This window comes from Protopterus annectens, chromosome 1.part1 (assembly GCF_019279795.1).
Source record: "Protopterus annectens isolate FY-2018-M chromosome 1.part1, PAN1.0, whole genome shotgun sequence".
Classification (NCBI taxonomy): Eukaryota; Metazoa; Chordata; order Ceratodontiformes; family Protopteridae; genus Protopterus; species Protopterus annectens.
Window position 1 is genome coordinate 723,975,591 of NC_056726.1, and position 25,036 is coordinate 724,000,626.

Sequence of the window (25,036 nt, forward strand, 5' to 3'; positions counted from 1 at the left end):
CTGTAAAAGTGCATGCTGCAGCTATTTCTGCTCACTATGATTGTGACCCTCCTTTGTTTTCACATCCATTGGTTAAACAGTTTCTTAGAGGGGCAAAGAATATAAGACCCCTACGAAGAGCTCCTACTCCTGCCTGGGATCTTAATTTTGTTTTGGAAAAGCTGACTCTGCCTCCTTTTGAACCTGCAGCTACAGCTGAATTGAAGTTGTTGTCTTGGAAGACTGCCTTTTTGTTGGCTGTTACTTCTGCTAGACGGGTATCTGAATTACAGGCCCTCATGGCAGTGGAACCTTTTCTGATTTTTCACAAGGACAGAGTTTCCTTACGTACTAATCCTACTTTTATGCCTAAAGTGATTTCTAATGTGGCATTAAACCAATCTATACATTTGCCTACTTTTTATGCTAACCCCCAAAATAAAGGGAAAAGTTTTGCATTCTTTGGATGTACATAGGCAGTTACGGTATTATTTGAGCAGAACCAAAGAGTTCAGAAGATCTCAACAATTATTTGTTTCTTTTGCTTTGACTTCACATGGGAAAGCTGTCTCAAACAAACTATTTCCAAGTGGATTGGCCATTGTATTACTTTTTGTTACTCTCATCATGGAAAGGATGTTCCAGTTGGAATCAGGCCTCATTCTACTAGGGCTACGGCCACCTCTACTGCTTTTTTGAGAGGGGTAGCTACTAAAGACATTCTAGAGGCAGCTACTTGGAGTTCTGTACATACCTTTACAAAGCATTATCATTTACCTCTTTATTCTAGGTCTAGGGCTGGGTTTGCCACTGCAATCTTACAGGGCATGTTAGCAGCTCCTACTTCTATTTAGTTAGCCAGCCTCCCTTTTTTTCCGTTGCTCTGGGATTCTACCCATATGTAAGGACTGCAGCAATGGGAGACTAAGAACATAGTACAGTTTTGTACCTACCATAAATGTAGATGTTCGAGGATCTCCATTGCTGCAGTCCAATTTTCCCTCCTTCCCCCTTTTCTTTTTTAGGTTGGGTTTTGGGTGGTGTTTTTGCATTCTGACGTCTGAGGCAAGAAAGACTGAGGATATGGCGTCGGTCATGCGCATTTGTACTGGCACGTACTGACGTCAGTCTCGGGCGCCGATGACCGACGCCGGTTCTAGCCCTTTGGTATTCGGGCCGATTGTGGACAGCGGACTACCCATATGTAAGGACTGCAGCAATGGAGATCCTCTAACATCTACATTTATGGTAGGTACAAAACTGTACTTTCCCGAATGACTGCTAACTGTCACTCTGTTCTTATTCAACTGGGTGAGGGTGATGTCCCTACGCAGCTGGGTGATTGTGATGTCCCTATGCAGTTTCAGTGGATCATTAGGACTTTGTGTGCCCTTGTGACTTTAGATATTTGTGTATTGGCTCTGGATGTGAAGGATGAAGGTTTGTGTGATGCTGTGTGAACTATGTCTAAGTTTTCGTGGTCTTTAACAACCTCAGTGTAAGCTGAGTTAGTGGAAGTGCTTCGTGCTGTGTGTGTTGTGCTTACTTAATATATTTTGAGGTGAGAAAGTAGCCTCCAGTTTAAGGAAACACACCTTTCAACTATTGATTCACTGTGAGATGGCAATAAATGTTTTTTGGTAAGCATGAAGTAGTTACTACACTGCCTTAAACATCTAGTGCTACCAGGATGGCTACAGAAGGGGCAAAATCTTACTGTGGTTGCTTATGTTGTGTCTCTAATTGTGTGCAGTATTGGTCTGTCTACCTGCATATCTGTGATGTAAAGGGTTATATGTGTAAATCTTTGAAAATAGTCTCTCTGTTGTCTGCATATAGAGTCTGGAGACACGGAATTTCATTCAGTTTTTGCAGTTCTGTGCTCTGAATGACGAAGTTTACTTTGACTTTATTGGCCAATGTAGATGAAGGGGTTTAACCAAGAGGACAGATTAATGACTTGCTCTTGGTACAAGACATAGAAAGATAATGGACTGGATTAGAAGAAGGTGACAATAAGCGATATGGCTAAAGGATAAGAGTATAAGCTGTGACTACTGTAGAGTTCACAAGAGCGAAAATACATATAAAAGGGACAGAAATATGTAGGATCAGCAAGGTAATAAGTAAAAAGTGGCAATTTAAAGCTGTTGGCTAGAAACCACATTAGTGTACTAGGTAAAAGCTAACTGTTAAAACAATGAGCAAATGATAGTCTGCATGTAGAAACTGTAATACCAATCGATAATCTAAAATAGTTGTTTCAGTAATAATAAAGCAGAAGGCTTAATGCAGTAGCAGTCAGCCAAGAAACAAAAGATCTGAAGTAGTTACTTCATTTGATCTGCAACCTGTGGGAGTCTGATCCGACCTCGGATCTGAACCGGCAGCTTTCCAAGCTTCAAGATCCGAGCTCCTAGCTCCTCCCCCCTACCCATAATCCCTTACTACCAACCACATTACCTCAGATCGTTTTTTGCCGCAGCTAAAGACAGTTGCTTCTTAGTGAAGAGCTTCTGGCCTGGTGAGATTGTTCCTTTTCTAAAAAGCTAGTTTCTAGTTTAAAGTGTGTGTGTGTTGTTTTTAGTGTTAATCTATCTTGCCCACTTTAAAAAAAAAAAAAAAAAAAAAAAAAAAACATTTTCCCTTTAGTTTAATTTTTCGTCTCTCCCCTCCCCCCCTTAGTGTTTGGGTGTGTGTGTGAGAGAATTATGGCTGAGTCTAAGGCTATATTTTCTAAGTGTACTGAGTGTGGCCACAAGCTTTCCCCAGCTGATGGCCACACTCAGTGTGTTTTGTGTCTGGGGGCAGGACATTTGTCGGAGGCCTGCCAGATTTGTGCGGCCTTTAACCCTCGGGCACTTAGGGACAGGAAGAACAAGCTGATCCTACCGGGAAAATTCCCTCATGAATCAGCTTCTTCCTCTCCCAGCCGGGTCCAGGCTACTCCTGTAGCTTTGGTGCCGGCTACTCCCTTAGCTGTACCCGGGACTTAACCTCCCTTATTGGGTACTAGCTCTGTGGAGTCTGGTTCTTCTTCCCACAAGGAGAAGAAGAAACAGAGAGAGAGAGGGTCATACTTCTAAGAGGCGGGCTGAGTCTCATCCCTCGGCTCCGCTTGAAAAGATTTTGAAGTCCCCTGAGAGGGTCTCCGGATCCTTGTCCTCTCGGCTCTGTTCACCTTCCTTTTCTCCGGAGCCGGAGGAGGAGGATAGGTCTCCCTCGAGGTCTTCGGGGCGGCCTTCCCGGCCTGCTTCGACTACCTCTTCATGGTCCACTAGAAGCATCTCCGAAGCAGACATGGATCGGATGATGCGAAGATTTTTGCAGACCCAGATGCAGATGGGGATGCTCTTGCCCCCCCCCTTTGGGAGGGAGTGAAGCCCCCATTTTTGCCCCGATCGCTCCTTCTCCGACCCGTTATCGGGTCTCTGAGTTTTCGGATCCAGGCCCTTTCGGATCCGGGGATACGTCGGCGCCAACAGGGATAGTGTCTTCGCCGACTATACCTTCGAGCTTGTCGGATCCAAGCTCTCGGGGCCGAGGGTTGAGCATCGGATCCGAGGGAGTGGTTGTGTCTTCGGCGCCGATGGGGCTGGAGCACACCGCTACCTCAGATCCGATTGCTTCGGCTCCGACCCCGATCCATTCCTCGGAGCCGAGGAGGTTGCTTTCTCAGGCTGGTGATGGTGAATCTCCCTCTGCTTTTAAGGTGGTGGAGAGGGTACTGTCGAGGTCATCCAGGTCTCCGACCGGGTCTTCGGATCCACCCGTGCCCCCACTGTATCAGGGTCTGTCTTCACTCATCCGTCCATCTGGACAGCCTGCCCAAAGCCTCCAGTTAGTTCCTAGAGATGAACACCAACCGGTGGACGAGCCCTCTTCGGACAGCCCCGCCGAAGAGGTGCCTCGGAAGCACCAGTGCAAAAGGAGGCACCTGGACTCCCTCGAGTCCATTACCATGGATACGGATTTGGAAGATACGGAGGGTTCCCCAAGGTCACCCCCTGAAGATGTCTCATTTGGAAACATCATGGAAATGTTGCGTATAAGAGGGGGGGTGGTCGGCCCAAAAGCCCTCCCTGGACGAGTCAGTATTTCTGGAGGCCTTTGAGGCAGGCCCATCTACCTCCTGGGTGCCCCCCCCAGCCGACCCCTTGGTGGACCTAATTACCACCAGGGCTTGGAAGGAGCCCGACACCGTGGAGCCTATTCCTAGACGCCCGGATAAGGTCCTCAGCCCTCCCTCTGATAGACCTTCTTGGTCCAAAGGTGCGCCAGTGGATGCTATGTTGGTGGTGGCTGCCACTAAGAAAGAGCTTGCCCAGGAAAGTTCTTCGGTCCATCCGTCGGACAAGGAGTCCCGGGCTTTGGACCGTATTGGGAAGTGGATGTTTGCTTCAGCAACCTTTGCCATAAGGTCGCTGAACTACATGGCACACACTATCAGGCTACAGCGTGACTTCATTAAAGAATACGCTGCAGCCCCTCCGGAGTCCATATCGGTCCAAGACAAAAAGGTTTTTGAGACCCGAATGGCCACTCTAAAGTCCATATCAAATACATCTATGCGGCTTCTCTCCCATGCCACGGAAGGAGCCGCTAGAGCAAGCGGAGCGGGAGTAGTCTTGCGACGGGACTCCTGGCTCCGCCTTTGCGACTTCACGGATCCCTTCAAGGCATCCTTCGCGAATGCCCCTTACGATGGTTCGGCCTTATTTGGCTCATCGGTTCGCGACATGCTAGTCCAAAGCGAGAAGGATGGGAAGACACTGTCAGCCATCGGAGTCCGCTTCTCTAACCCCCAAAGATCCTTCTCCAGCAATCAGAGGGGGCAAAAGAAGCTGTGGTTACGTAAATCTCAGCAATCCCGTCTTGCTGCGGACAACTCGTCCTCTAGAGGCAGAGGAGGACAAGGTGGACGCCAGCCCAGAGGCAAGAGGGGGCCCGCGTAACTTCGGGTCTAGAGAACCCTTCTTGGAGGGACCCGCGCAACAGCCCTGAGGGCTTGCCCGACTGTCCCTCTCTGGAGGCAGTCGGGGGGGGGTGATTATCGAAGCACCTATCAAACTGGGAGTCCATTACAAACGATCGATGGGTGCTCCGGATAATATCCAGAGGTTACACAATACCGTTCTTGCAACCCCCCCCCAAGCCCAAACATCTCCCCGATGTTCCACCCCATCAAAGGGAGTCCAACTCAAGAAATTTCAGAGTTGCTAAGAAAAAGAGCCATCCAGCCCGTCCCCCCAGATCAGTCCGGATCGGGTTATTACTCCAGGTTCTTCTTGGTGCCAAAGAAAACGGGGGACCTCAGACCCATTCTAGACCTTTTGTCCCTGAACCTGTTCATACCCAAGGAAAAGTTCCGGATGGTCACTCTCCAATCTATTCTCCCCCTTCTGCAGGAGAATGACTGGATGTGCTCGTTGGACCTCAAAGATGCGTACTACCATATACTAATGGACAGACGATCCAGGAGGTTCCTCCACTTCCGGCTAGGAGCAAGTCATTATCGGTTCAGGGTTCTTCCATTTGGCCTAACCTCAGCCCCCAGAGTGTTTACCAAAGTCATGGCAGTGGTTGCAGCCCACCTGAGACTCCAGGGCATTCAGGTGTTCCCTTACCTGGACGACTGGCTCCTCACTGCCCCCAACAAGCATCTTCTGGTTAGGGCGAGAGATTACACCCTATCTCTGTTTGGTCATTTGGGCATTTTAGTGAATCTAAAGAAATCCTACCTGTGCCCCACTCAAGCCCTAGAATTCATAGGGGCCAGGTTGGATACTCGCATCTCCAGAGTGGTTCTGACATCGATCAGGCTAAACAGTTTGTCTCGCCAAGTCTTGGACATTCTTCAGAGCCCTGCTCCTCCAGCAGAATTAGTCCTGAGGGCGTTAGGATCTATGTCGGCAGCGATCGGCCTTTCTCTCCATGCCCGTCTGCGAATGCGAGTGTTACAATGGACTCTCCAGGTCCAATGGTCTCTATCGGTCCATCCCTTGGACATGCCGATTCCTCTGAGCAGGGCATGCAGGAACTCCCTACTTTGGTGGTTGCAGACTCAGGAACTCAAAGAAGGGAGACCCTTTGTGATTCCCCCAGTCAAAGCCACGGTGACCACGGATACTTCCTGCCTCGGGTGGGGTGGGCATTATGCAGGCAAATCCGTCCAAGGAACGTGGACTTTTCTAGAGACTGCATTGCATATCAACGTCCTAGAGATGAGGGCAGTGCTGTTGGCATTGCAAGCTCTCCATCACCTGCTACCTCTGGGGACTATTGCAATCCAGACGGACAACATGTCCGTTGTCTGGTACATAAACAAATAGGGAGGAACCAGGTCTTACCCCCTGTGTCGAGAAGCCATGAGAGTGTGGGAATGGGCTATTTCCACCAACCGCTTTCTGATAGCAACGCACATTCCGGGGCGGGCCAACATATTAGCGGACAACTTAAGTCGGGTATTTCTCAGCCCTTACAAGTGGTCTCTGAATCCCTCTGTCGTGAAGCAGATATTCCTCAGATGGGGTCAACCTCGCTGCGACCTTTTCGCCTCACCCCTAAATGCAAAATGCAGCGATTACTTCGCGATAGTTCCCCCCAGAGGGGAATCTCCCAGGGACACTCTGGTTCATGCTTGGCTGCCTGGTCTCCTTTATGCGTATCCCCCTCTTCCTCTGATGATGAAATTCATCCAGAAAGCCTGTCGGTTGGGGAGCAGAGTGATTCTCATTGCCCCATTCTGGCCTCGACAAGTCTGGTTCTCTTTTCTGCAGGCTCAGTGTGCCCCCCCCCCCCTGGATTCTGGATCCCAGACCAGACCTAATCTCGCATCCGACGAGATGCCACACCCCGAACCTGGTCAACCTCAGGCTCACGGCCTGGTTGATCCAGTTCCGTTAATGGCTAGGACTCCCGGTATCTCATCCCCGGTTAAGGCTATTCTGGTGGCAGCTCATAAGCCATCCACCAGAAAGCTCTACAACAGTAAATGGAAACGCTTTTCCATCTGGGCAAAGGATAAGGAATTAGATCCTTTTATGGTTCCTATTCCCACTATCCTGGACTTCCTATCCCTCCTTTTAGGCAGGAGCTAGTCGTCCACCATTAAAGTCCAACTTGCAGCCATCTCTCATTATCATGTGGGATGGCGTAAATTCTTTAGCCAGCTAAGATATGCAAAGCCTTCCTAAAAGGCGTGTTTCTCTTAAAGCCTCCCATTGCCGCTATGCCTCCATGGGATCTTACCTTGGTCTTACAAGCTTTAACAGGACCACCTTTCGAACCGGCGGCCTCAGTGCCTTTAAAATTCTTATCTTGGAAAACGGCCTTCTTGGTTGCTATTACCTCGGCCAAGAGGGTATCAGTTGCAAGCCTTGTGCATTAAGTATCCATACCTTAATTTTCACAAGGATAGGGTGGCTCTCAGGACTAATCCTTCCTTTCTGCCCAAGGTAGCCACAGAAACTAACATTAATCAATCTATTAACCCCCCTGATTTCTTTCTTGGCTTCCAAAACAAAGGTGAATACACATTGCACAAATTGGATGTGCACAGACAATTACATTTTTACTTGCATAGGACTAAAGATTTCCGCAAGTCAGACCAGTTGTTTGTTATGCTAAATCAGCCATGGGCAAACCAATTTCTAAGGTGACAGTAGCAAATTGGATCTCTCAATGTATCAGACAGGCATACATTTCAGCTGGGAGGCCAGCTCCGGTTGTCGTTCGGGCACATTCTACCAGATCTGTGGCTACCTCAACAGCTTTTTGGTCTAGAGTTCCAGTAGACGATATCTGTTCAGCAGCTACCTGGTCTTCTTCCCATACGTTCATTTCTCATTACAAGCTGGACATGATCTCCAGAAGTAGGGCTTCCTTTGGCTCCGCGGTGCTTCGGAATATCCTTCCGTAGGGACCACCCAGGGCCTTTAGGTAAGCTGGGGACTCTGTCCCACAGGTTGCAGATCAAATGAAGTAACTACTTCAGATGAAGTTATGTACTCACCATAACGTTCCATCTGAGTAGATACTTCATTTGTCTGCAACCGACCCCCCTGCCATCCCCTGAACCTTGGTAACGTATTGTCCTGTGGAGAATTTCTTCTTCGTCTTTAGCTTATAGGGCAAAATAACCGATCTGAGGTAATGTGGTTGGTAGTAAGGGATTATGGGTAGGGGGAGGAGCTAGGAGCTCGGATCTTGAAGCTTGGAAAGCTGCCGGTTCGGATCCGACTCCCACAGGTTGCAGACAAATGAAGTATCTACTCAGATGGAACATTATGGTGAGTACATAACTTCTTTTTATATCCCAGCGGTCTCCCTGTATTCTCTAGAGTTGTGGAATTTAAAGTTATTGCCCTACAGTAATGCACTAAAGTAATCAGTAACAAGTAGAAATACACCACCACCAATGATCAAAAAGTGCAGTCAGTAACTGAGAAGTTTAATAAACCTAGTGTCAGGAACATGCAACACTGCAGTATTATCTTAGATATGAGCAGTGGTACCCAAGCTACATGGCACAATAGTGCAATATTTTTTAATTTTTATACCACTAGTCAGCATAGAAAATCGGGCTGCAAGGAAAAGACAATCCAATAAAAAAGATAGTTGTTAAGTTAGAAAAAGAGCCCATCCTAGAAGAAGGAAATCAGCTGGCTCAGATGAAGTCATGGCAGATAACGATCAAGATTTTGAGTGAGTTATAAGAGAAATTGCTCCAAAGGGTCCTCGTAGTTGTATGGAGAAAAAGGTGAATCCCAGATTTATAGGCTCATAGGCAAGTACTAGACTAGCTGCCTTTATGGACTATTGATTAGCCAATTTTCCTTGGTGAGAATGAAACCCTGTATGTCCTGTTTATGAGGTAACTATTTTAACCATTATGCCAACACCCGTACTAGCATAGTTATGCCAATATACAAGAACAAACAGTACATTAACAACTGTGGGTAGTACTGAAGTATCAAACTCCTGTCACACTGCATGAAAGTGCTGGGGAGGGTGACTGATAAAATAAATGTGCAAAGCAGTAGAAAGTAAGTTAGAAGATGAGCAGTTTGGATTCAGATCAGGATGCATCACAACCAACATGATTGCAGTGAGACAGTTCAGAAAGGCTAGATGTGAGGAAAGACTTTGAGCATTCCAAGACTAGAGAAAGCATATATCAAGGTTCCAATAATGATTTGGTCAGTCTTGTAATGGTGCAAAGTCCTGCAAGCATTGGTAGATTAGTGTAGGCTATGTAAGAGGACCCAAAGACACTCATGAAATCATCATCCTTAACTGCCATCTGAATCCCCACAAAAACTTGCAATTGCCCCTGTCTACCTTCTTCCTGGTAACAATCTGCCCATTCTTGAAAACATCCAATGCTGGTTCTCCCACAACGTACCATATGAGACGCTTATCCTTGGTGATGTCAGCATTGATTGGCCCAAACTTACAACTGACTCCCCCCAACTCAGTATCCACCTACACAGCTTCCACCAACTTATAACATCTCCCACTCGCTTCCATAAAAATTCCACTTCCAGCTCCATCATAGACTGGATCCTTACCAATTCCCCCCACCAATACCTCTACCCACCACCTTACCTGACTCCCTCAGTGATCATCTCCCTACCACCATCTTAAGACCCTACTCCCATATTCCTAAACCCCACCATATTAAAGACTGTCGAACTATCGACTTACAATTCATCCCAATTTAACTCCATTCTCCACAACATAGATTGATCCATCCTAAAACAACTCCCCCTAAACGATGCTGTAAGCACTTTCAATAGCATCCCCTTAGCTCCCTGTAGGAAGATCAGAGTAAAATCAAATCATGCTCCCTGGCTCTCCAAAGAGACTAGGTCCCTTATGAAACAAAGAGATTGTGCTTGGAAAACCTGGACTAAAACTAAACAACCACCTTTTCTTCAAAAATACAGGCAACTGAGGAACCTTGCAAAAAACATACAAATAATGACAAAGTTATACTATAGCTCCGCTCAGCTTAACAAATCCAATCCTCAAATTTTGGTCAACTCTCAACATCTTCTATCCTGGAAAGCCATCTAATCCCTCCCCATACCCTAACTCTTCCTCTTGGGAAACAGCTACCCTCCTGAATAAACACTTGATCTCTTCCATCCAAAATCTGGTAACCTCTAAGCCAAACTCTGCTTCGACATCCACCCCTCCAAGTCCCACTAACACAACTTTGTTTTCTTTTGAGCCAGTTTCCATTACTTACATCAAATCTCTACTACTCAAGCTAAAACATTGCTCTCCTTCCACTGACAATCTAGCTCCTACATTCCTCAAACTTACTGCTGACTTAATTGCCTATCTTATATCTATACTAATTAATCAATCTATTCTGGAATCAACTGTCCCCACCCTTTGGAAATCTTTCTTCACTATCCATCTTCATAAAGGTGGAAACTCCACTGACCCCTCAAACTACAGACCCATTGCCATTCTGTCCCCCCCTCTAAGATATTAGAAAAATGTATTCACTCACAGCTATTCAATCACCTCCTTACAACCACTTACTTACCCTACCCAACATGGATTTCGTCCTCACCATAGCACCACTACTGCCCTCCTCTCCTTCACTCATATCATTGCAGAGACCCTAGACAACAAACTCATTTCCTGTCTCTTCCTAGATCTCTCCAAAGCCTCTGATACCATCTCTCATCCTCTAGTACTATCCAAACTTGCAAATCTCCACCTATCCCCCTCCGCACTTGCCTGGTTTAATAGTTACCTATCTGGCAGTGAACAATCTGTCAAATGGCTCTCATCCTCCTCACCTTTCCTTCCCATCTCCACTGGTGTTTCCCCAAGGCTCCATCTTGGGACCCCTTTTGTTTAACATCTTCACCAATGATCTTTTTACACCTCATGCAAAGAATCCTCCCTTATTCAGTATGCCAACAACTCCACACTTGTATCCATCTCAAATAACATTCGTGAACTACACTCCTTGACCCAACAGGCCCTGCCATCCACTGGACAATGGCTCTCACAACCTATTGATCCTAAATCCCAAAAAGACCAAACTCCTACTTTTCCTTCCCCGTTCTCTTCTCATCACAAAACCTTTTTTTATTGCATCTTCTAACAATACAACTATCCAACCTGACACCCACACAACTCCTAGGGGTCATTATCGATGAACTAAAGTTCAACCTACACATATTCCACTGTATAAAAAAAACAAAACAAACCAGAAACTAGGTCTGCTATATCTGAACAAAAAATTCCTATGTTCTTACCAATATCCAGGCCTCTACTCCAACAGACTTACTATAAAATAGCCAGATTCATTACTAACTCCCCATACAACTCACACCACTGCATTTCTTTAAACTCTCTCCAATGGCTTGAACTTCCCCAATTTCTGCTATCTTATCAATTTCATATGCTACACTCTATTCTTTATAAACACTCCTTCTGTTCATCTTTAGTCTCCATCTACATCCCATCCCGGATCCTCCACACTTCTGTCCAACAATTACTTGATATCTACCACCCAAAAAGGTCAGTAGGCAAACTACTCTACAAACACTCCCTTGCCATGCTTGGAACAAACTTCCCCTTGACTTGTGTTCAATCTCCCAAACCTCACACTTTAAAAATGAACTAAAAGCTTGTTTTCTCAACTCCAGAACCTGCCCTTGCCATGACCCTACCTAGTCTTCCTTCCCTTTATGTACCCTCAAAAGGACCATACTTAGTACCTCATTACACTTCTCTCTCCAATGTGTCTACTATGCATTTGCATAATTTTATACAAACAAAAAATTGTTATTGTTGACCTATTGAACTATATCAATGTAAAATTGTTACTTAGCTTCTTTTTAATGCAACTTTAACTTTATACATGTAACCCAATGTATGTGAATCTTTTAGCTATAACTGCTATTTATATCAATATTGTTTAAAATTGTACTTGTTTAAAATGTACTACTGGAGCTTTTCTCTGATCTCCACTGAAAATGGGCCATAAGCCCAGATGGACAAACCCAGTTAACAAATGTCAGTAAATAAATAAATAAAATACAAACTGTGTTAGGACACAATGGGGGATTCCTGGTGGGGATGGGTGTGCATCAAAATTCAGCTCTGAGCCTATTCATACTTGTGGTGAATGCCAAAAGCAAACAGATTAGAGGGAAAAGATGAAAAAATCTGTTGTACAGTGTGAATTAATAGTGCTGCAATATGCAGACATTGTGGCATTACAAGCAAACTCTGAACAAGAACTTAAGGAATGGACAAGGAAATGGAATGCAAAACTGAAGGCACATGGGATGAATGAGTACAGACAAGACCGATGTCATAGTAGCAAATTGGGGAGACCAGAAGAAGTTGAACACTGAGATAAAAGGGAAGACAACAGTGCAAATTGACAGCTTCAAGTAACAGAGGAGTGGTTGAGGAGAAGGGAAGCCTGAATGACAACGACAAAGCTAAAATGCAAGGAGTTGCAGCCAGTTTGCACCATGTTTCAGGGTTAGTGTGTAACAGAAGAATGCCAAAAAAGCTGAAAAGTAAGGTATACAAAACAGTTTTGTCTAGTACTGCTGTGGAAGAAAATGGTCACATAGTGCCACTAGGATGGATGCCATAATAGGTTGCACTGGTCATCCACATGGCAGTAAAGGTTGGAGGATGGTGGCACCAAAGGCTGAATGGTGGAAGGAGTGTCATGTGGGAGCACTAATGTGTATGTAAAATAAAGGAACTGGAAAAGAACACTGCGAGCTTACAAGCTATGGGTCCTGCTGGTTACTTCTGCTTCCAGACAAGTGGGGAGGAATGCATATATGTCCCCGTGCTGCCAAGTTTGGGTATGAAGTTCTGGATGGTGTTGATTTGTGCCTAGAGAAAGGATTGAGGCTAATATGGGAATTCTCAGTTGGTGGAGGGTAGAAGACAGACTGTATTCCATAGTTTGTGACATACTCTGGCAGACTTTCAAAAAATGGTCAGCATGTTCTGGGTTATTTTAAGTGTCTGTCTGTGTTGATACCAGATATCCCTTATTCTGGGCTTTGCTTTTGCATAAGGCCTTTGTGCTATGTATAATTGATGCATGAATCTAAGCTTTGCTTCTTTTGTACCCGCATTTACTCAAATGTCAGTAATATTTTTCCTGAATGACTTAGGCTTATGGATAGAATGCACACAAGTTTCCATGTCTTTGCTACACTTTTTGAGTTTTTGATTTTCTGACTTGAAGGAGACAGTGTCATCTCCTGAAAGATGAATGTTTGCTTTAAATAATTGCTGTATTTAAAAAAAGCTTGGTAAAAAGTTTAACTGTTTACAGTTCTTTTAGAATATTTTGGACAAATACATGCCTTTGTGGGTATTTTAGCATTGCTGTTTAGGCCCTGAGTAGTATGCCTGTCTGAGAATTAGCATAAATTAACAAGACTTTTACCCTAGTTGGGCTGAATGAGCTAGCAGCTTGACTTTATAGAAAAAAACATCTATAGAACATAGTCTATTAACTGCAGGTTGCACAAATAATGACTATGCATGCCATAAAAGATGGTGTTTAACACTGTGTGCTCGCATAGAGTGGTGACTACCCTTCTTTGATCACTGGTCTGTACAGGTTAGTTTATTAAAACAGTAAAATGCACTTCATTGTTTGATAAGCCCAGTATGCTCAGCTGAACATATATTTTTAAGAAGGTCGATGCAGTGCAACATCATTTTTCTTGTGTGGTTACCATGAGAGGGACAGCTTGCAGTTGCCCTGCTCTTCAGTCAGATGTTCTTTATTAGCTAGTGTATATACCAGTCAAGTCCGTAGACTAGAGCCTTGATCTGTTGTATATTTAAAGTTTATTGGTAATGTTGGATGCATTTTTGTTTTACAATAATTTTCATTTCCTGTTGTACCCCTTGATAAATTTGCACCTGATTTAGCAAAGAATAAAGATTGCAGTGTGGTGTTTTGATTTTTTTTGTTCTGTTTTAGTCAGTTTTCCTCTAACCACATCGACACAATGATGTCAAAGCAGGTACTGAATAATGATTTACACAGAACTGCAAAGCATTATGGGTAATTGAAGGCAGCTTACTTCTGTATAGGAACTGCTTCTTATTAACATTGTGGTTTTACTACCCCCATCATTAACTGTTAAATTTCAATATGAGGAATTACATCTGCAGAACTAATTGATACGTCTTTCTAGGAAGTAAAACTAATTCTGATGCATTTAACATGAGGATACAGTAGTCTACTCACTAATTTAGATAGTGAGGCATTGTGGGTCAAGTGTTACTTGATGTCATGGCAGGTGTTTTTAGCTCTGAGGAAAATATTCTGGTGGCTATCCTTACCAATAAAAGTAAAGTGCAAAAACAACACACTTTTTGAATCAAAAACTGTATAATGTGTTATTGTATATACTCAGGAGGTAATATCCAGCTTTGAGGTTTGTTACTTACACTTACTGTAGAACACAAGCAATACACTTTAAGTAACTGATGTACTGAAGAATGGGAGGCATTAAACAGTTGCAAGTCCTGAAGTGTGTTTTTCCATTCATAAAAATGCATAAAAGCTCATTTAAGTTAAAAAAATCTTTTGCTGTTATTCATGACAATTTTTTTACATTAACTTTGAATGTCAAAGCAGCACATTTTTTCCTCGTTTGTAACTAATGTGATTCTTTGTAAATCTGTAATTTCTGGAAAACCAAAAGGATGTAATGAAGGTATCTGTGAAAGTACTGCCCTAGACATCCATCCATCCGCAATCCTCTTTTTCCCTTTTCTGCACATGGGATTGGGGTGTTTATCAGCAGTGACTATCTAGTGCCAATATTCACACACCAATGGGTAGCAGAACTTAATTGTTACTGGTTTCCTGCAGGATAAGACAGATAAATCAGTTTAGTGTTTTTAAATGCTATTCATTTTAGTCTTGAATTTGAACATCCATGTGTCTGCTGAGAAGAACAAAACACAGTTGTGGTATTACATTGAAGTCATGCTAGGATTATAGCACAAGTTAGTTTCAGAAAAATGGTATGATATCTTAAAGGGAGAGAGCCATACTATAGACTACGTAAAATGTCTGAGTGCCAAAACTGAAGGTCTACAATGACATTTATGATTGGTATAAGAACACTGCTGTGATTTTAGCATATCTTTGGTAGTGGTTTTGACTAAATCACATTTTGCTGAATGACAATTGACCCAACACTTTTGACTGCAAACTCATTTCACTGAATTATGATTTCCTGAAAATTGTAAAGTAAAGAAGCCGTGATTCACTGTTTTTCGACCATCCCATCTGAACTGTTCAACCATGGAATTAATATGTTTAAGTGAGGGAGGTGTGGGGAATACAGGAGGGCTTGGGGGCTAAGCAGTCCACATGGAGGTATGGGAGGGCTTATCCCCCACAGTAAAACAAGTTTCTAAGGTACGTTTGACGTTATAAAATTTTTCAAATGTGATTCTGTAAAATGAGTTTTCAGTCAAATGTGATCAGTTAGTTTTGATTCATTCAAAATAACTACTGTTACATATATTTTCCTCAATTAAAGAGTAATGTTTTCTCTTTTAATATTTAGATCATCCGCATTTACGCTTTAATCCTCTTCGTGGTGAGTGGGTTTTGGTTTCAGCTCACCGCATGAAACGCCCTTGGAATGGGCAAGTAGAGAAGCCTCCGGAAGAGAACACTCCACGACATAACACCTCAAACCCACTGTGTCCCGGAGCTGTAAGAGCCAGTGGCCAGGTACTCTACTTTGCTGCTTTATATCCTGCTTTCATTTTTTTTCTTTTGTAACCATCATCCCTTTAACTTGATTAAATGCAATTCATTCTAGTTCTGAGTTATAACAATTACTATGTATTCTTAGAGCCACAAATCATTTTTCAATACTAATTGAATCATGGAGTTCTAACAGTGAGTTTAACAGCTGATTCGTAAGTGTTTCATGCATGATGTTGTACTTCTACATACTAAATTAATATTGCCATTTTGTCATTGTAAATCTGTCAAATTGATTTGATGACTGGCACAATGCTGCACTTTCCTCCACAGCTACCAGAAAGATCACACATCCACAGACTGCTTGTGCCATTTCTAGACACTAATACTATATATTTATACATGCATACATGTATATGTGTGTGTGTGTGTGTGTGTGTGTGTGTGTGTGTGTATATCAGTATAATATATGTACAGTGGATATAAAAAGTGTACACACCCCTGTTAAAATGCCAGGTTTTTGATATAAAAAAATGAGACCACAATAAATAATTTCAAAACTTTTCCCATCTTTAATGTGACCTATAACCTGTACATTTCAGTTGAAAAACAAACAAATCTGTTGGGGGAAAAATATAAAAAATAAAAAAACCTACAATAAGCTGGTTACATAAGTGCGCACACCCTGACGAGGAGTTATACAAAGCTTTGGCCAAGAGACTACATCTGCCCAATAACAAATGACAAATAGATGTCTCTTTTGGTTGACACCAAAAGGATGCCTACCAGATGTCGAGACACTGACAAAGAAATGACCGAATTTGAAATCGGTGTCAGACGCAACATGCTGACAAAGATGAGTGAACATCGTAGGCACGGCCATTTAACTGGATAAAGAACATCTGTTGTCTATTAAATGGATATGCCATTCCCTAGACAGAAACCAGTACTGGGAAATATTGGGCATCAGTGGTAGCAAACAGGGTGATCTAAGAAAACCTGTAAGCATTCAGATCCTAGAAACAGTACTTGGAAATGAAGCAGAGATTTAGCAGAAATAAAGATGGTTAGCTGTTTGAAGTACAGTTTTCATTAGCATGTGTTTACTTAGTTATGAACTTTCCACTTTAGAAGGATTGTAATGCATTCCAGATTACTTACTTGAAAGTGCCTTTAAGAATTTACAGAAACTGTCAGGAAGTAATACAAACCCCTAAATGTTGGGTTGCCAGTGGAGGTATGCATAGCACATTGTTTGAAGAGGTAGATATTTGAAGTACACAATGAATTCCCCTATATGTTACAGTTGTATGAAATCAAAGTATGTAATGCATCTAAATCTTTCATCATAACGTGTCATATTCATATGTTGCAGTTATCAGAGGTAACTTTGACTTGTGCCATAAATTCTTTAGTTTACATAGTCCTTGCCAGAATTTTACAGTATCTTCTGGGTAGTATAGTTAGCCTTCCAGATATCTTGGTGTGGCAGTCTTGTTTCTTCGGTTTTGGCTTAGTTTCCTTTAGTTTAAGTTATCTCCAGTCTGTCTTTACTAAACAACACACACCTTAGAAAGTCATTTTGATGATTGTAAGCTTACTAGGGTGCTTCAGGCATTTTCTTTAATTTTAAGAGTTAACATTTTTTGATTACCAGGCAAGTGCTATCCCTGACAATTCTTGCTAAAAACGAAGAAAAACGAAGAAACTTACCTAAAGTTACTGAAGATCAAGAAAGTCACTAATTCCAAGCAGTCAAAACTGCTTCTGAAATGTTTACTGCAAGGCAGTAAATAAATCCACAATGTATGTTAAAAAAGCAAACTTAAAATAAGCAAAACACGCTACAGAACTGTTTTGTATGGCAATAAAACTCACCCCAACTTTTGTAATAAACTCCTTCATAATTAGAAAAGGTACATAATATAATATGTAGAAAAAAATACAGACATAGCCATAAGCTTATTGCTAAACCAAATGGTCTGAGCATGGGCACCAAAAACTGTGTAAATATGGCAATTCTCAGATATACTGGCATTGTGAAATATCAGTGAAATATTTAACTGCAACAGATGGCATATAGTAATACCTTTACCATTTTATTTCCAGGTCATGAGAAGTGGCTTCTGTTTAATTTTTGATAACTTGGACATGTGATTGCAAAAAAACACATGGCATACCAGCACTGAAGGAGTGGCACTTGAATCCAGCAATAATTTTAATCCCACATTCTGTTATTCATAAATGTAATTACTGGAAAGCCTCCCTTTCTTAAAGTATATATGTGAGTGTGCATATTGCATTGTCCAGAAGCAAGCATTAATAGAGTCAGGGATATATTTTTGAGTGTTATATCAAACATGTATTCAAAAACACATCTTTCATCACCATCCAACAAACAGTCTATCCCAGATTCAGGTGGCTTTTGTCTTGGCCACAGTTCAAAAATCACAATGTTTCCTAAACACTAAATCTGCACAGAAACCAAGGTCTCCTTGCTGCTTCTTTCTAGGCCTGTTGAAAAGCATAAACACTGTATCATACAATTTATTATTTAGACAGTTATTCAGAACAGGCATGAGTATAAACTCTATAACCTGGGTCAAAAGCCACCTCAATTGCAGATCACAGCCTGCCTTACTCTTCCTTTGAACCCATTACAGTTGTGTGTCCCAAGTTTCCATTTTACGACCGCCTCTCTTCAATATATTCATCAATGTTGTATACATCACAGGAAACAAATCAAGCATGGTATGACATGCAACTCCAAAAAATAACCCGAGTGTCATTCATTAAAGAAGAGCAATGCCTAACTAATTCCCAGATAAAGGAATGCTCCCACCAAAAAAAAGAAAAAAAACTAATAATATTCTGATCCTGTTTGACTCCTAAGTTCAAAACTCCATGTTACATAATTAAACTGTACTCCTGTTGAACAAGTAATTCATACTAAATTACTGGTAGTTATTGTAGATCAGAATATTAAGTATAACTAGCACATCAACTACACGCTATGTAAAACAAATCAAAGACTTTGATTGCTATACACGTCCAAACCTTATCATACAAAACAAGGCTCATGTAACGCATGTGCTTTGTTGCTCTGAAGTCTGTTGTACACCCTATTACTAACCAGCATCCAAAAAACTCGCCTTAAAAAAACTTGAGCATATTTTGAGTAAAATTTCTAAGTACACAGCAAATCTAACAAACCAGCTCACTTTACATCATTACAAAAGACAAAATGGTCAGAACTATAGCACATTTTAATACTTTATCACCTAGAGATTAAACATAACATACTCAACAAACCTACTGAATGTCACAGTTGTAAATCTGGTTCAAAAATATAAGACAACTACATACCCGAGATCACAAAAACAAAATCAGTTAGTCAGTCAATCACATAATCACCATAGTGATTCTGTCTGCTGTGTGTGTGTGTGTGTGTGTGTGTGTGTGTGTGTGTGTGTGTGTGTGTGTGTGTGTGTGTCCTAATTTTGGATCTCAGTACATTCAGACTTACAAGCTGAACCCCACCTTAAAATATTCCTAGCAAGATGTAAGAAATACCTAACATCAACCTTGATCTGGAAAGGTAACTATTCTTGACAAATTTAAATAATAATTCAACATTTAATACGTTTAAACTACAACCACTTTGTTAATGGGTATGCATTTTAGCAAACTTACTTTCGCTCTCACTCCACTTTCCATACCCTCCTGTCTTGCTCTTCCATCCTTCCTTCTGTCCACAGCACTCTTCCTGTTTTTATCAGATTTCCCTCCACTATACTCCTCTCTTTCCTCACTTTTCTTTCCAGTACATTCTTTTCCTCTTATATAACCCGTACCAAGTTGCTACTTCCATGTAAGATGCACATCACACCTATAACTACGTTACCCCCAGTTCTACTTGTCATAACTCTGATTTGAGCATTGTAATGTAAACTCAAAATAGAAATGATATAACAGCTGGAACCTACACCATCTGTTTTTAGTTGACTAAAAGAATGGTGTAAAGTTAACACAGTCAAATAATAAAAAAAGTTTTGATTTGAGTCTTATGTATACTGTCAATAGAAATATATCATTTAGATATGTGAATAACAATTACTGTAATACTTTAATGTTATGCTAAGCATACACTTCACTTTTGTACTTAATTTTTTATATTGTAAAGTGTTTGTAGGTACTTCACTCTGCAGGTTTCTGCTGCAAATGGTCTAGTGAGTCAGTTGGACATTGAATAAATTAATTAAAATAAGTTAAATAAATGGCAGAAAATAATTTTAAAATTCAACCATTCTTAATCTCATTAAATGGATTGTTATAAGCAGAAGTTTGATTAAGAGCATGGCAGTTCTGAATATATTTACAATTTGTAAAGGATGTTTGATTTGATCTGAGTGGATCATCCCAGGATAAGGATAATTATTGATTTAATTTTGTTACATCAGAGTGGTATAAACTGGGATATTATACATTTGCTTCCTTTTTTTTATAGGTGAACCCTGATTATAAGAGCACTTTTGTGTTTGATAATGACTTTCCTGCTCTACAGCCAGATGCTCCTGAACCAGGTAACCAAGTGAGAACCTCTGTGACTCAAGTCATGGTTATCTAGTAATGTAATGTAAAAATAAATAAATCTACATTTTTTTGGAGATGGGCAGTATATGACTGTATGACTTTACAACTTTGGTAATTTGTTGCCCCTCACACGCAGCTTAGACACTTAGAAATAGGCCATCTCCACTGAGTAAGACTTTGCAGCTGTATCACCTATAACTTGTATTATAATCCTGAGGTAGACTTTGAGATAAGATAAGTGAAACAGAAGTGAAGATTTGTATGTGACCGTGATCATTTATACTGTATTTTGTGGGTGCTGTAAATGTGTAATGTAGTTCCCCCTGTCTTTAAAAGTGGCCTGGAGTAGATTCAAGTCACACTGAGGTGCTACATCTTTACTGAGCTGTCCTTTAAAGGTAGTATTGTACTTCAGATGTTTTAAAGGTGGAGTTTTTCATTCTGCCAATGAATGTACCGTAGGGCAGGCTGCAGGATTCATTTAATGTGTTTACTGTATCCATTACCAGTAAAGGAACTCATTTTCACAGTTATTTCCGCTTATCTATTTTATCTTGTTCTGTTACCATAAATGTGCTATAATTTGAGTCTTGGCATGCCTTGTATTCTGGATTCTAAGCTGAAACATGCTGTATTTCGAGTCTTTGCACTTCTTCACATAGAAACCAGAATGTTAATTTTGATTGTACTGAGTAACTTTATATCATTATTTCCACACACCTTTCTATATGTTTGTTAATTCTAAGCTTTTTCCAAATCCATCAGTATCCATTTTATTTAAATGTGTAGATTCATAAACAGAAACAAGGAAGAACTGTGTTACACACAAGTGCAAACTATAAGGTATGGTTCTGTTCTGCATGGAATCAGAGAATTCCCTTTACTTCAAGGTACAACAGTGAGTTAATGTATAAAAAAGTAGCATGGATGGATTTGGGGTGGGGCTGGGGGGTACAAAGCTCTCCATCAAAAATGGTTTTAACTTGTTACAGCAAGTTTGTTTGTATTGTTTTTCTTGTTAAAACACAATTGCTACAATTTTCAGTGTAGAGCATTTCTTTGGTGGTCTTTAGTCATGCAGAATTTATAAACATCTGGTTATTAATTTTGGTTTCTAAATCAGGTTCTTTAAGCAGTGAAATGCCAGTGTGTGGTGCAGATCTGTCAAATATGATACCATCAAGGCTAAAGAGGTATTCACTCCCTTTTACTCACCTTTGATCTAGTAAATTATCAAGTGTAGTATCCCTTTTGGATGCATCTCTCTAAACTTATCAAACAATTAGATCCCAAAGGCCCCTATCTAAAGGGATCAAAAACATTGTCTCTGAGCTGGTGAGAGAGGCTGGAAGCACCATCCCTTTATTCAGTGTCTTAGACTTTTGAGGGTAGATTTTAGTCTTGCTTTCCAAGCCATTGAGACCCTATTACCCTGGCCTCCTGTTTTTTTGCAACTCCATTATCTTCACCAGTATTGGAATCAGGGACCTAAATTTCCACTAACAGATAAAACATGGTGGAGTGGCAGATTTATAACCCAGCAACTCCCATATATCTGGAATAAACTTCTCCTACATGTTAAGCAGTGCAACTCATTATTTTCCTTTAAACATATGGTAGATGACTGAATAGATATCTACACATTTATACCAGGACTGATCAGTGCAACATTCATGGAGAAGAGGTACAGCCTGAGGGAGGGTACTAGCAAGGCAAGAGTGGTCATGAGACTTAGTGGCCTTGGAACATCTGTGAATCTATGGTGTGTGTGCTGGCTACAAAAACATGCATGAAAGTGAAGTTAGGTGTGAGCAGATTGCTTTCTATTTTATTATGCTTTGAAGACTGGACTTTGCTTAGCTGCATAGCAATAGCAATATTTTCCAAGCTGTCAAGCCAGGGATTGTTATGCCTGTTATGACTTTTGTTAGAGAATGCTGCATCAAAACTTGAACATTCTGAAGCTACATAAAATAAAAAAAATAGACCGTATCTGGCTGATAGCAGACCATTTATAAATTATTTATACTGAGATTTGCTTGTAGACATTGGAAGCATATGCTTTATTACTGTCAGTTTTACTTCATTATCCATCATTGTATTCCCCCCAAATATTATTAAATGCTGAAGGTAGTCTGCGGTAAAATATGAAATGTCAAAAAAGAGGAAGTGTGAGACCTTGAAAAACTGGAAATTAAATGCTAACTCTGGTAAGTAGATTACCATTTTCTTTAACATCAGGATTAATGCTGAAGGTTTTAAGACTACTCCGCAGATAAACTTTTCCTAGTTTGTTGACCACCTTTTCCTTCCCATGATGCACTGCAGAGCTTTGTCTCTCTAAAAGTTTTCTGTTTTTGCTAATAGTAATTGCTAGGCTTTTCTTGCATAGCTACCTGTTTCAGCTAGCCATCCCTGACTGGTCACCATTCTAGGTAAATTTGTGTATTATTACTATTTTTTTGTGTATTGATGCTTCTGCTTTGAGTTCATTGACAACAGTAAGGCTTCTGGTGCTAGGAAGTGCTCCCAGTCTGAACAGAAAAAACCTTCTCAGGAGAAGCACTCTCACACACTTTGTGTATGTGGGTGCTACACCACTTGTAGGCCAGACGTGATATTTGGAAGATGATCGGGTCCAGTACATTGCAGGAGCAAAAAGAATAGTTTTTTTCTTAAGTCTTTTACTTTTAGAGGCTGAGGGGACTGAACTAGGTAAAGGAAGGATTCTTAAATGCTGCAAGGTAATAAAGGAGAAAAAAGTCATGAAAGAAGGAAGGTATCCTGAAGAGTCAGACATGGTCTTCCCCCTGTGATCAAAGTCCCTAGGTTATTCACCCTTCCACCTAGCAAGATCAAATACTTGTGGAATGTCACAAGTTGAGGTGTATGTTCCTGACCTTCTTATAGGTAACAGGTCTATAGTTTAAACTCATTGTCATAGTATGGAAATGAAGGGCTCTAGTTCAAAGTGAGCTCCTTTTTTTTGAGACCTTACTATCTTCATTGTGTGGTGACAAGTATGGCTGAGGAAGGTTTGCCTGCACTATAGGGAACTTCATTGCTGATGACATGTATCGTAACGTACGTAGAGTTTGTTATTTTTGTTCTTTTAAACAGTGCTAATATTGGGGAGGAGGAAATGCTGCAGTGCCAAGAGCATTGCCATTGAAGTGCATACGGTTAGTGCCATACCATTGTTATGCCATTAGGTTCAGCTGATATACCATTGTTGTGTCTGTGAATCAAAAATACTGTTGGTGAGGGGGCTATTTGCATTTGTACTCCACAGATGGAGAAATATAGCTCTGCAGTGTGGTTCAGATTATATAAATTGTCTTATCTCAGTGCATATATCAAGTTTTTTGAGTCTTAAAGGGTTTTGATACACCATTATACAGTGTAGCTTCCCTGATTCTTGTTGCTCAGTATTTATGAACTTTTAATATAATAACTTGCTTTGACACTTTTTGTGGGGCTCTCATGTACGCTTAATTGAGAGCTATTTCAAGCAATGAATATTATTAAAAGCCTGGCTGCCAAAACTGATCCCAAAAAGTGGAAAATTGATCATATGAGATACTGCATCATCACGGAAGCAGCAATGACTTCCAGAGTCGGTTAGAATTACAACTCTAAAATAAGCAGACAGTGTATTTTGTTTTATGCTTTGCAACAATGTGATCATAATAGAGATTTTTAACTGAGTTTCATATGCTTGCTTTAACAAGTTAGACTGTTTGCAAAATGTAAAAATAACTTCCCTCCAAGTCTTGCAATGGCCAGATGTGTGAAACATCAAAGCTGCCTCATAAAGCACCCTGTTTGCAGTTCATCTTCAATTGTTCCATTTCTAAAAGATAAGGCTCCAAAGGGATTTTAGTATTTGATATATTAGTTGCATCCTGTACATGTACATCCTGTACGTTTGTTGTGTTCCTAAAACAAAATGTGTAGGTTGCCTTGGTTGGATTGCACTAGATAAAGACATACAAATGGTTGTTTTCCCAAGCTTAGTACTACAAATGATAAATTGTTTTGGCAGTGATCCTAGTCTTTTCTGTAATTTAATGCATGTGATGTCCAAGTTTTTTCATAAGATAATTACTTTATCTGATGGATATCAACATCTCTCCGTGCATGTATGTTGTATCATATTTTGACAGGTGCTATATTACCTCGCTCATCTGTAAATCTGAAGTCATAAAAGTAGAAACAGTGCTGGCAAAACTGCTTAAGTAAAATTTCAGCATTAGCCATGGAGCTAGTGCTTGTTTACCTCTGCCACCATGGCAAACTTTGTCCTTTTCTCCACTGTAGTGCAGTCTCAGAGTTGGTATATTTAAACCTCCCAACTAATTTGATTTGGTTTGTTTTACTTATTTGTGGCCAAGTGGTTAGTTTCCTGGAGGCGAAATATGCCATTCTGGAATTTGGTTCATTTTAATTTTTTGACAATGTCGTCTTGCTGTTATGCAAGTTGACGTTATGATAATGTGTTGTTTTGGGATTCACTTTAGAAGCTCGAAATACTGAAATTCAGTATTCTGAGCCAATAAAGTAGAATCCTGAAAAGAGCAAAACCTCAGAAGCACAGAATTCAAAACCTCGAATACCGGAGGTTTTGAATTTTGCTATTCTGAGGTTTCGCTCTGGTTATGATTCAGGTAAGTGTGCACGTGTAGTTTTAGGTAGGGGCTGTGGTGT

The 25,036-nt window shown here is 41.1% G+C and overlaps 1 protein-coding gene across 1 annotated transcript in view; it reads left to right on the forward strand.

Annotated features, from left to right (window-relative positions):
* Positions 1-1,253: 1,253 nt before the first annotated feature.
* The window catches only part of GALT (galactose-1-phosphate uridylyltransferase), a 1,193,614-nt gene continuing 1,169,831 nt past the window's right edge, over positions 1,254-25,036 (forward strand). Inside the window, exons 1-3 of the mRNA XM_044087230.1 lie at positions 1,254-1,419; positions 15,591-15,760; positions 20,244-20,319. Coding sequence (XP_043943165.1) covers positions 1,254-1,419; positions 15,591-15,760; positions 20,244-20,319 — 412 coding nt within the window. The remainder of the gene's footprint in view (positions 1,420-15,590; positions 15,761-20,243; positions 20,320-25,036) is intronic.